The sequence below is a fragment of the Canis lupus genome, chromosome 7, assembly GCF_048164855.1.
Source record: "Canis lupus baileyi chromosome 7, mCanLup2.hap1, whole genome shotgun sequence".
NCBI classification, from domain to species: domain Eukaryota; kingdom Metazoa; phylum Chordata; class Mammalia; order Carnivora; family Canidae; genus Canis; species Canis lupus.
Window position 1 is genome coordinate 31,935,071 of NC_132844.1, and position 13,641 is coordinate 31,948,711.

At 35.4% G+C, this 13,641-nt stretch overlaps 1 protein-coding gene across 1 annotated transcript in view; it reads right to left on the bottom strand.

The window, feature by feature from the left end:
* Window positions 1-13,641, bottom strand: part of SH3BGRL2 (SH3 domain binding glutamate rich protein like 2) — a 78,104-nt gene that overhangs the window by 7,501 nt on the left and 56,962 nt on the right. The window contains exon 5 of the mRNA XM_072831621.1: window positions 794-874. Within this exon, the coding sequence (XP_072687722.1) occupies window positions 794-874 (81 nt within the window). The remainder of the gene's footprint in view (window positions 1-793; window positions 875-13,641) is intronic.

The window sequence follows — 13,641 nt, forward strand, 5'->3', positions numbered from 1 at the left end:
AAATGCGTCCAAAAAAGTTAATATGCTTATCTCTGGATGGTGGAATAATAGGTGATTTTTATTTTCAACTCTATACTTTTGTAAATGAAACTAGGCTCCTTTCATAATCAGAATAAAATAGTTATGTTTTAACGGGGGGAATAATCAAAATATTATTTAATAAAAATGCTATTTTTTATTTTAAAAGTGAATCTACACACTTCACAAAGCTGTCATTATATATATATTTAATATATATATATATAAAAAATACAGATTAGACTTCTGGTCTAAATATTAGAAAAGCTTGAGCCTTTTATGTTCCATCAACAACATATGACATAATAAAGTAGCTTCAAAAAACATTTTTGATTAGTTTCGGAATTGTAGTATTTTTTTTCAAGGTTGACCATTTATTATTATAGGTTATCTCCCAAGTAAAGAAGTTAAATGTGCAGAAAACCTTAAAAATATGGCTTTTATTCTGTTATTTCAAAAAATGTAAAGTAATGTAAACTTGCACTTTAAAATAGAAAGCACTTACTACCTTAAATTCTTGGAAGAAGGGGATATGGACTATAAATAAAATAAATTATAAAAATAAATTCTAATATACAACAATTGAAAATTTGAGAAAAAAATAAACTGTGCTTCTTTGTGTGTTTTTATACTGGCCAGACCCCTGACTATGCATTTGAGAAAGTGAAATTTAAAAATTTAGGAGACTACACATGATTCCTCTAACGCCTTCAATCTCAATCCCTAGAGACAATTCAAGAAAAATAAATTTTAAAACTAGAAAAGATTTACCTACCTTTGATGCCAACCGTGATTTCAGGCCTAAGAATGAATAGACTGTGTTGCTTTCCTTTGCTTCAAAAAAACTGTCATAATCCTAGAAAAAAGATGAAGAGAAAAGAAAAAAGCAAAAAATTAGTATTTGGTACTTTTGAAAAATTCTTTACAGAAAGGTAAAAAAAATATCATTGCTCCATCCAGGCCAGGAAAGAGCTACATAAATCTACTGGATTTGCTGTGCTTGAGCATAAAAATTTCTCTGAGTATGACGATGGGTGTAACATGTTTTTAATGCAAGGCCTGTGATAGGATTAAAATGTAAAACACTGACAACACAGGAGAAATCAGAACACATTCCCTTTCCCTCCTGTGCGAAACACTAACATTTATTTGTGTGAAATCACTCAGATCTAAGATTTTATTTTATTCTAGTGCTTCAATATGAAAGGCTGACTCCCAATTCCATTCTTGGTATTTTGTTATCTAGGGCTTTAAAAAAAAAATCACTGGGTAAACAGAAAGCCATAAAGGTCTCCATGTGTCAGTGCAAGTGCTTCCATTCTGCTTTTGAAGTTTTCCACATTCTTTCAGACTGTGTCTTCAGAGAGAATAAAAAGATCAAATAAAACCTAGAGGAAACTATATTCTCTGTAACATTTATCTTTGCCTCAGACACGGAATCATTTTTCTCTTCCTACTTTCACAAGGGAAACCATCAAGGAATTCTAGTCAATACGTTCATCAATTGTTTCTTTCCAAAAGTTGCACATATATATAACTATATGGTTTCTAAGTTGATGTAAAGTTGTCTTAAAATTTGGTAGAAGTCCCTCTGATAACTTTATCCGAAGGATAAATGTAAGCAGACAGTGATCAGAATCATTTTTAGCCATTTGCTCTGTGCCAGGTGCCTTACAATCAGTACTTCATTTAATCCCCACCATAGACCACCTGGTTGGAGACTGGCTCAGAGCAACGAAATATTTTGCCCAAGTTTGACAGGTAATCAGTGAAAGAGCTGAGATTCGGGGCCAATTCTCATTAACATTGAAATCAATGCTTTTTGTAGTCTGAAGCTTGTTGCCCAAGAGGAAACCAGGTATGGAGCACCCTGTATACTGGAGTCACTAAGTCCTAATGAATCCACTGCTGAGCTGAGCCAATAGCATCACAAGGACTTTTGAAACTTGTCTAGGAATCTAAATGAGAGTCCATGACTTGTAGAATGGAGATCTGCTTCTTGCAAAGAATGTCTCAATGATGAAAAACAATCTTTGAATTATTTCACTCTGTATAGATTCTCTTGTTCAAATGCTTTGGCAAGTTGAGTCTCATGTGGTTTTGAAGGTAGCTTGATTTTAATTCATTATCATCTCAGCCTTACAACTTGCTGCTCCTTCCAGATTTCTGGTGGTAGCTCCCTCTGCAATTTGGGGTCAGGCCTAATACAGTTCACCACCAAAGAGAGGCCTTCCTTGACGTGCCAAGAAGGAGCAATCCATCTGAAAAGGGAGACTCAGCAAAAATCCTACTTCAAAAATGGCATTTTAAGCTAAAATCTGAAGGAGGAGAAGAGTTGACCAAGTAAAGGATTGGAACAGGGGCACTCAGGACAGGGAACAGCACTGATGAAGAATGAAGCTGGCAGGTCTGACAAGGATGAGCACATGCCAGACTATGTAAAATCAAGAAAGAGATTTTGAATTTTATCTTAAGTACAAAAGGAAATCATGTATGGGCTCTGAGCAAGGGAGCAGAATGATCTAGTTTCCTTTCAGAAAATAGCTAAGTTAGGGGCGCCTAGATGGTTCAGTCGGTTAGGCATCCAAATCTTGACTTCAGCTCAGGTTGTGAACTCAAGGTCATCGGATCGAGCCCCATATTGTGCTACACACTCAGCAGGGCAGCAGAGAGTCTTGAGATTCTCTCCCACAGTCCTTCTCCCCTCTCTCTCTCTTCAAATAAATGGATAAAACCTTAAAGAAAAAAAGAAAGAAAATAGCTAAGTTAACTGTGTGGAGAATAGAGTCAGGCCAGCAAGAAGGAAAGCAGGTAGTAAAGTGAGAAGAGTGTTGTTGGTAATCCAGGTAAGATGGTGGCAGCCTGAACCCGACCAATGATAGCGGAGATAGAGAAAAGTGAACTGGAGATGTTATGGAGGAAGAATTGATCATACTCAACCATGGAATTAGGGGAGAGGGTTAAGGAGAATTAAGACTTAAAACAGCTCTAAGCTTTGTGACTTGATAGGAAAGACCAGAGAAAAAGCAGATGTGAGAATAAGGCTAAAATGGAGTTTCAAAATGTTCAGTTTGAGCAACTGTATGAGACATTCAAGTAAATAAGATACCAAATGGGCAGTTGGAGGTTTCTAGTGACTCTAGGATATTACAGATTTCATATAATTTTATGGAAAATTTTTAATTTTTTATAAGAAAAACAATGTCATAAATAATACAGGTCTAGCAGAACTTAGGCAAAATCCCATGAACTGAAAATGTTGTTAAAATATTCTTTTTAACAAAGTTATTTCCAAACAGTTGAGTACCATTTCACTGATCCAGGTTCAAGAAATAATCCTGTTCAATGCATACTTTCTCTGCTTTTAACATCACTATGGCTGGGGGGCTTCTTATGTGAATATTGATTAGATCCTCCTAACAGTTTAGAAATTGTCACTTAAGGTAATTAACTCCTTTCAAAGTGACAAATATAAGATTTGGTAATTAATTTTAAAAGTAGAATAATTTAAAGGCAATAATTTTTAAAAGTGAATGTTAGAATAGTACCTGACAAACACCAGGTTACCAATAGTTTTTGTCAAGGATGAACGAGTTGTGTTTGCAAATTAATGACTGATGTGTCTGTCATGTTTTAGGTAATCTCATGCTGGTAATATAATCTGAGTAAATCCTCCTCTACTATGGGTTTTTAAAAATTATATAAAAAATTATGTAAAAAATGTTTTCTAATAAAGTCTGATGAATCTCAAAGTGTAAAAGGTAAATTTTTTTTGTCATATTTAGACAAAGAGTAGGTGATTAATAATCTAAAATCTTGGATTTCTTAATAGTTAATACCTCCTTCCAGAGGTAATAAGTTAAATACTATGATTGAGATAATTTAAAATAGTATTAGAAATTTTAAAATCAAGTCCTATAAAGTATAAATTCTTATGGCCATAGACATTCCCCAATAAAAGAGAAAGGTCTGCTTTCTTAACAAATTCATTTCACTTATCAGCCTCTATTTTTAAAAATATATCAAGGTTGGTACTGCAAAAGTTAAAAGCACTGTATTTTAAAAACTCACTATTATAAAGTTTCTAAATAGGTTTGCTGAATTCCTTATAGTCAAAGACATTCTCTCTGAAGTGTCTATAAATACACATCTGCAAATTATACATTTCAGGACAATCAAACCTCTGTAACAATACCAAATAATAATCAGTTAATATTACCTGTGGAGAAGGGCACAAACATAAGAGCATAGTCAAGATAAAATTGCCCAGTTTCAGAAGCTGGTACATTTTTCTTACGTGAAAACAAAAGATGTTTTTGTGCTAACTGCTTATGAAAAGAGAAATTTCTGGACTATATAGGTATCAGTGTAACTGAGCACTATTACTAATGGAATATCTATCTAAATGCTGCAATTTTAAGAAAAATAAAACAAGCTAAATAGCTGTTAAGAAGAAAAAAAAGCTTCTGTCACCTATATTTCTGTTTGCATTCAAGTGAAAACCAATGTTAGAAAATTTCTAAGCTCATGATAAAATCTACAACAGGTAAAGTGCACAATAGCCTCATTCTTTCACAGAGCTTACTTGCGTACATTACCCATACATACACCATGATTAGACTACTATGGGCTAAACGAGCATTTGAGACAAAGACCTTAAAGTTCTTTGCCCTTTTAGTGTTCCCTAGGAGAACAGCGAGGAAAACCCACAGCAGCCACGCTGCAAAGCTGTATCGCTTCCCACACTAAGTCAATGACAATTAAATGACAGACCCATATTATTTCTACATGCCAAGGGCATATCCAAACAGGAGGCTATGGGGAATAAAAACAATACATGGCTTATATGGAAATGGTAGCAGCACTGATTTTAAATGAGCCAAAGCAAATTTGGCTTACCCAAAGGGAAGAAAAAAAAAATTTTAATTCTTTCTACCAGAGTTACTGCTGCTGCAGCTGAAAATGGGCAGAGGCTCCTTCTTAAAAATTTTCAAGCCTGAGGGTAGCCTCTGAGCAGAATATCTTGATTTAGTGGTTAAGGACCATTAATGCTATGTTCTATTTTATAAAATCTTGACATAGAAGGAAAAAATAGTTGACAGTTCCAACCCTGGTAGTGTATGTAAGATGTATTTGTCTGAAACAGCTTCATTCAGCAATTTTTATGCCAAACACCAAAAATATGGGCAAGCCCGAAGCTGAGGATTTTAAATTCCTAATTCATGCTTAACATTTCTGACCATGCTGGTTCAAGACAGTAGAGCAAGCAAGTACATCTACCCAAGCACCAACTGAAATTGAATTTAAAAAAATGTTTGTGTTAAACACAGGAAAAAGAACCAGCAATAACATTTTAAGAAATACCCAGAGGAGTTAAGTGAAGAGGCTTACAATTAATTAAGAGAATCTCTGGATATTGACATTTATGTCATTCTCTTTTAAGCTACAGGGATTTAGTAAAATAGGATAATGTACCATCCGCTATGACTGCTCACACAACTAAACAGCTCTATAGAGATTAGCATTTATATGTTTATAACAAAATAAATATTAATATGTATATATATTTTATTTTATAATAGTTATTACAGTTACAGGAGAATGTGACTTTTAAACTTTAGCAATGTTGTGTGTGTGTGTGTGTGTGTGTGTGTGTGGATGAACATGGGGGAGAAATGAGAGAAACTATTAAAAATCCATATTTCTCTTCATCTTTCTTTCCTTTTTTTTTTTTTTTAAAGATTTTATTTATTCATGAGAGACAGAGAGAGAGAGAGAGGCAGAGACACAAGCAAAGAGAGAAGGAGGCTCCATTCAGGGAGCCCAATGTGGGACTCGATCCCGGATCTGGGATCACGCCCTGAGCCAAAGGCAGATGCTGAACTGCTGAGCCATCCAGGCATCCCTCTCTTCATTTTTCAAAGAAAAACGTGCTGTCTAAAGTTTTAAATCAAGGAATATAGGCACAGAATGGTGGTAATTAAGAAAACTATAAAGCAGAACCTGACAAGAGAGGCTATCTCTTGGGAGTCCAGGGGAGGACGCATAGAAAGCAGGGCAGAGTAAAGGGAGTTTTCACTTTTGACCCTCCTTTATTATCTTAATATTGAAAGTATTAACATGGCCTTAGTGTCTTAACAGTTTTGTTTTCTTTTCATTAACTCTAACTGCATAAGGCTCAGAAGGAGAAACATTTTAACCAAAAGAAAACCTTGAATATGCACCCTATTTAAGCCATACCATTAAGCATGCAACTGGGGAAGCCTGAACCTGTCTGGATGAAGGTTTTCAATATTCACAGCACAGGCCATTGTTTTAATGAAAGACACGTCTCAGGGATTCATCACTGTAGAATATTGCTGCAAACATCTCAGTAAGGTGAAAATAGGAGATTAAACATTTATAGACAGAAGAATAAAAACTATGGTTATATAAAAGAGATAAAACTGCAAAGAATATCCAATTAAATTGTTATGCTTCTGGGCATACAGCTGATCAGCAAGCAATAAAGAGGAATTTATATCACCCCTTCCCCACCACCCTACTTTTTTCCTTTCCTTGTATCTGTGAGATGTCATATAAGATTATTTACAGTAAAACATCTGAAGAAGATTCTCCTTGATTAGATAAGTTATCTTTTCAGACAGAAAGCCTTGGAATACAGATCTTCTAATTCAAGTTAAGTTTCTTAAGAAAATTCTACCTGTGGGATAGGTGAACTTCTAGCAGAGGTGATCTTCCAAACAGATTTCATTGTAAAATTTAGAAGGATCAATAAGCTTCCTTTTGAGAAATTTTACTTTGACTTTTACTAATAAAATGGGAATGCAAATGCTCAGAGCTTCAACAAGGCAGGACCCCAAGAACAGCTTAGCTACCTGGTCAGCTGAAAACATCTGTGTAACTATTTATCCATTCAAACAACTGATTTTTGCTAAATACTTGCTGGGTTTCTAGTATTATATAGATACTAAGATAAATATGCCACAGAGCCTGCTGAAGTGAACACAAGGAACCTCAGAGACTGGCTGAAGGGAAAGATGTGAAAAAAAAATTCTATGAGATCAAGGTCATAATAGGAATGAGGCACAGGTTTGCTGGGCCTAGGGAAGGGGCAGTGATAACCAGAGCCCTAGTTGGAGAAAGCTCAATAACAAGGCCCATCTACCTTGATTTCTGAGATAGAAACAGGGTGGAATTACATAGATAAAAATTACAGGATGTGGTAACCAAGTGGGATTGACTGAGGTGAAGAAAATGAGTTAGGGTAACTTTTAGGGCTTTGCCTTATGTATCATGTAGATGAGATATAGTCATTAAGCCTACATCAACAACATCCATATTTTAGAAACAGAGCACAATCTCCTGTGAATAACGTAAATTTCAACTTTAGCTTTCCTTTTTTTCTTTTCCCTATTGACTCCAACAATCAGAGTTCTAGTAACACAAAATTACTGCCAGTCGGGCTTCATCATAGGTCAAAAGTCTATCATTACATTCTATTCTGTTCTGCCAGAGGATATATTTCGCTTTTATGGTGGAGACTTGGGAAACAGCCAATCCTGTGTATGGTCCAAATGTGACCATAAGGAATCCCAGGAGGTGGAGGAAAAGTGAATGGACAATATATAACAGGACTAAATTATGGAGGGGCCTCTGAGCTAAGCAATGGTTTGACATTTTTAAATGGTCAACAAATAAAAAAAAGACAACCAAACCAAAAAGATGATGTGGCAGAGAGAGCTGGTGGTCCGAAAAGACTAAAGTATTTACCAGGTAGCCCAAACCCTGATCTAGAACATTGGAGGATATATTTTGAGGCAGCCCCTATAAAAGTGAAATTTCTTTGAAGGCTTATTCAATCTTAAAAACTCATGAAGTCAGGCATCTTTCCTCATAATATATTAGTGTTTATTTTGCTTTTAAAAAATGTGTTTGCAATGTACTCAAAATCTTCAAGCCAAATGCTGCTCTGGGCAAGTGGGCAGTCTTTATGCTATGACTTTGCCGCCCACCCCCCGCCGCCCCAGCCCTAAGAAACTCAACTTTGGTTTTACCAGCAACCACATATAGTAATCAACTTGTTTTAACTTTTACTAGTTCTCATTTCACCAAGTGATTTTTTTCTTCACCTTGAACCCAGATTCTAAGGTCACCAACCATAACTCTTCATATCTTGGTAACAGTATACCCCAAAATATTTTTGTTATTTGATAGAAGACTCTTAAGGAAAGAAAGAAAAGTGGCTCCAAGGAAAAGAAAAAGGGTGGAATAGCTTAAATGAGAATGTACTTTATAAAATAACATTCAATTTAATGCATTCTTCAAAACAGCTTGCTAGCTGAAAACTATCATTTCAAGTGACTGGAAACAAACTAAATAGCCCACAATGAGGGAATGATTAAATAAATTATAATAATCCACCCAAGGGAATAATATGCAGTGTCTAAAAAATAAGCTTACAATGACATGGAAACTATTTTTGTTAGAGAACAAAGCAGGGCAAAAAATGGTATATATAGTATGATCAAAAAACATGATTTTAAAAATTTAAATCAACTTGTAAGAAAAGAGAGTGTGCATAGACCAAGTGTTTGCAGCTGTATTTGAAAGGTAGTATTTATTGTTCCCCCTTCTCATTCTCATTTTTCAAATATTCTCCACTTCCATATTCATTTTAGTGCTGGGGAAAAAGAAACAACAATAATAATGTTGGATAACTAATTCAGTATGAAAATCTCTTTAAATATCTCTAACAACTTCTTGAGAGACTTTTGGCTGAAAATCACTTCTTATATTTATCTGTGGATATGTATGTGTGTATACATACATATAGGTGTGTGTGTTCAAATTCAATATAAATTCAAACATATGATTTTTTAAAAATAAAATCATATGTATACAACAGGGATTTGAAAACTGATACTTAAGGGAGTTGGTTCTGCATGCTTCATAAAGATGCCCAAACACACTTAAAATTTATTATCCCAAGACAATCTTCTCAAAAGACTTTCATAAATACTGCACTTAGAAACAATACAACTACATATATTTAGGTGTTCTGTGGTGTGCTTCTGAGCCTACACCAAAGGTTAGAAGACACTAACACATCTCCTTGTCTCCTTTGATGGGAAAGAAAGAATAGGAGAGGAGATGCCACAGGAAAAACTGCTAGTCAGTCAGCCTTTCTGTATCTCCTTAAGATTAATCTAACCCATCTCTAGACTACTTTCAGGCTCCAATTAACCAAGGTAATATGGGGAAAGGCAGTCAGAGTTGGCCCCCAAATCATTACTTAAATCAAAATAGTCAATAGCTTTAACATAAACTTATTTGACTAGCATTAGACCCAATGCTTAGGTACAAATTTACCATTCTACAAGTATCACCCGAAAGTACCAAAATAGTAAATTCAACAGTTTTAAAATATAAACAACCTTATAAGTTGCCCTATAGAAAATTATCAAAATGGTTATTTTTCTATAAAAATATTCTGCCATCTATCTTTCAGCAAGCTGTCCTCTCTTCCTTACAAGACAAGACTTACATGAGTAACTCCAGCCACACATTCTATCTCACCTTATCTATTCTCACAATCATCCAAAACCCAATTCTGAATACAGGCATTCTTAGTCAAACCTGCATCAACTTGTCTTCACTATCTAAATAGTCACTACCTTTTCCCGTTTTGATGGTTAATGTGAACCCAGTCAAATGAAATGAAGTTGCATTCCCGTTCCTAACCACCATTTTTTTTAAAATAAAAGAATTAAATTCAACAAAGTTACAGGACCAAAAAACAGCATATAAAAATCACCTGTGTCTCTATACACTAATGAACAAACAACTGGGAAAGGAAATTTAAAAATAATTCTTTTTACAATACCAAAAGAGTAAGATTCTTAAGTATAAACCCTAACTAAGGAGGTTTAAGATTGTATGTTAAAAACTACAAAACATTGCTGAAAGAAATGAACAGAGACACAAATCTATAGAAAGACATCCCATGTTCATGGATTGAAAGACTTAATATTGTTAAGACCTCAATATTACCCAAAGCTATCTAAAGATTAAACATAATCCCTATCAAAATCCCAAGTGTGCTTTTTTGCAAAAATAAAAGAAAAAATATACTAAACTTTACATGGAATCTCAAGGGACCCCAAATAGCCAAAGAAGTTTGAAAAAGGACAAAGTTGGTGGCCTCTCATTTCCTGATTTTCAAACATATTACAAGCCACAGTAAACAAAACAGTGTGGTACTGGCATAAAGACAGACATATCAACCACTGTAGCTGAATAGAGTCCAAAAAAATAAACCCTCATGTATATGATCAAATGATCTTCAATAAATGTGCCCCAAGACTACTCAATGGAGAGAAGGCAGTTTCTTCAATAAATAGTGCTAGGAAAACTAGTTTTCCACATAGAAATGAATGAAGTTAAGCCCTTATCTTATACCATATACAAAAATTAACTAAAAATGAATTAAAAACTAAATACAAGACCAAAAACTGTAAAATTTCTATAAGAAAACAGAGGGGAAAACTTCATGATACTGTATTTGGCAAGTAATGATTTCTTGGATAGGACTCCAAAAGCACAATCAACAAAAGCAAAAATAGACAAATGGGGCTACATCAAATTTTAAAACTTTGTTCATCAAAGAATATAATCAACAGAGTGAAAGACAACCTAAGAATGGGAGAAAATTGATTTGACCTTGATTTACAAAGGACTTGAATAGACTTTTCTTCAAAATGATATACAAATGGACATTAAGAGTATGAAATGTTCAACGTCACTAATTATCAGAGAAATGCAAGTCAAAATCACAATGAGATACCACCTCACACCTATTAGGATGGCTACTCTCAAAACAAAACAAAACAAAACAAAAAAGAAAAGAACAAGTAGTGGTGGGACGTGGAGAAGTTGGAGTCCTTCTGCACTGCTGATAGGACTGTAAAATGGTAAAACCACTATGGAAAACAGTATGACAGTTCTTCAAAAAATAAAAAATAGAGCTACTTTATGATGCAGCAATCTCACTTCTACATATATATCTCAAACAACTGAAAGTGGAATCTCAAAGAGATATTTGCAAACCCATGTTCAAAGCACTATCATATTCATAATAGTCAAGAGGTGGAAGCAACCCAATCCATCAATGAATGAATGAATGGATAAAAAAATGTAGTACATATGTACAATGGAAGCCTTAAACAGAAATGAAATCTTGTCACATGCTTCAATGCTATAGGCTAAATGTTTGAATCTCCCTAAAATTCGTATGTTGAAATCCTGATGCCCAAGGGCCTTTAGGAGGTGATCAGGCCATGAGGGTAGAGCCCTCAAGGACAGGATTAATGCCCTTATAAATGAGGTCCCTTGTCCCTTTCACATGTAAGGACACTTCAGGTAGTTGGCAGTCAGCAATCCAGAAGAGTGTCTTCATCAGAACCGAACCATGCTGTCACTCTGACCTTAGACTTCCAGCTTCCAGAACTGAGAAATAAATTTCTGTTGTTTGCAAGATACTCAGTCTGTAGCATTTGTTATAGCAGCCTTAACGGACTAAGATATACAACATGGATGAATCTTGAGGACATTATGGGACATTATGCTAAGTGAAATAAGCTAGTCACAAAAGGACAAACATTGTATGATTTCACCTCTAAGAAATATCTAACATAGTCAAATCCACAGGTAGAAAGCAGAATGGTTGTTATTAAGGTCGGGGGGCAGGGGTGACAAATGGGAGTCGTTTAATGGGTACAGAGTTTCAGTTCTGCAAGATGAAAAAGTTCTGGATATTTGTTTCACAACAATGAATATACTGAACACTACTAAACTGTACACTTAAAAGTAAGTAACTTTTACAACATATATTTTTATCACAATAAACATTTTTCAATAAAAAATAAGATAAAATAAAAATTTATTTTAAAAATTCAAATCTTTTCTCCTCCCCTGAATAGGAAGGGAGAAAAAAAAAATGAAAAGGGAGTAAATATTTTCCTTTTGTACAGATGTGTGCATTTTCATTTCTGGTGCACTCCACACATGCCAGTTCCACAGAGAAAAGTTTAATCCTTCAACATGAGGATCCTGAGCTTTCCAAAATCTGAATCAGACACTATAAAACCCATGAGAAAAACCTAGTAATTGGGATGTTTACCTTTAGATTACTCATTTCCAGAGAAGAATCTTGTTCATGTTAGGTAACTCCCAGGAAACTGCAAGAACAACGAGTCTGTGCAATTTGGGTTCTTGACTACAAAAAACTCAAATGGACATTAGCAACTTAACAGGAAAGGAATTTATGGCAGGATAGTGAGAAGCTCTGAATCCACATTAAACCTGGAGAACCAGTTTATAAGAGGAATTTCTATGTCTGGGTGGCCAAGAGCACACGCCAGGATCAGCCCCATTAGGACACCTGCCATGGCTATTCCTGAACCCAAGACCCCTGTCCAACTGATCCTGTGTTGTTGCATTATCCCCTCAATGTTCAAATTCTGGGATGAAAAGAACTGATGGGACATGCCAAGGAGCTTCCATTCAGTGGGGAATTTTTCCCAACAGGCAGATTATTCAATACTAAAGGGCAGAGAGAGGGAAATTGTCTATACTGATTACCGAGTAGCTTATCAGCAATTTATGTCTCCCATGGCTAGCTCACCCAGTTTAAAATAAGTAGTAAGTTTCTAGCCACTTTCAGAAAATAGGAGAATCTTCATGCTTACTGGATCCTGTCATCAGCAATGTGACAGATCGCCACAAGTTATCAATCAAAGAAGACCACTCAAAAACTATCACTAGGTAAAGCAAGGTACACCTGAGCAGGCAGGATGAATGAGAGACCATGGTTAGTTGCCCTCTAATGCTTCTGCTTTTGTCAAAGTCGAATTTACTTGACCATGATAAGAGCAAACACTGTCTTCAAAACTCCTGCTAGCACAAACTATAAAGACAGAGTGTGTACTGGCGCTTCTGTCACCATCCCCACAGGACTAACATTGCTCACACAGAGAAGATGCTATTTATCCACCATAGTTTAATCAATGCATAAGCCTCTAGCCAGCTCCTAGACAGTCTACCTGAAAAAGTTTCCATAAACTCTGGAGGGCAAAGATTCACAGAGATTTAGAAAGTCATAAAGAAGTGAAAGCAAGGATAAGGAATTAACTATTTCACATTACATTCTTTTATTCATTCAATACATTCCTGTATTCAGAGGGCTCTGAAGACTTCTACTTTTGTGATGATAGAGCAAAGATGTCTTTTCTTCCTTTATCTTGAAAAATCAACAAAACAAGAATTTAAAAAAAAACAATCAGAAACACTATTTTAAAAAAAATAAAACTTGGAGAAATCTACAGTTCTGAACCACAACATATGCAGGAAGTGGGGAGAGAAATGATGAAGGGCACTAGAGAGCAGAGGATGGTCAAACCTTGGTGTCTGAACACACTACAGGAGCCCCCAGGAAATGGCAGGATCTGGAGGCATCAGCTATTGTGAAGGTGGGTGGGGTGAGCAGACAAAGGCAGAAAACTGGGAGACTGAAAATCTACATAAGCAGCAGTTAGATTCCGAGGGTGCCTCACTGGTCAAGGA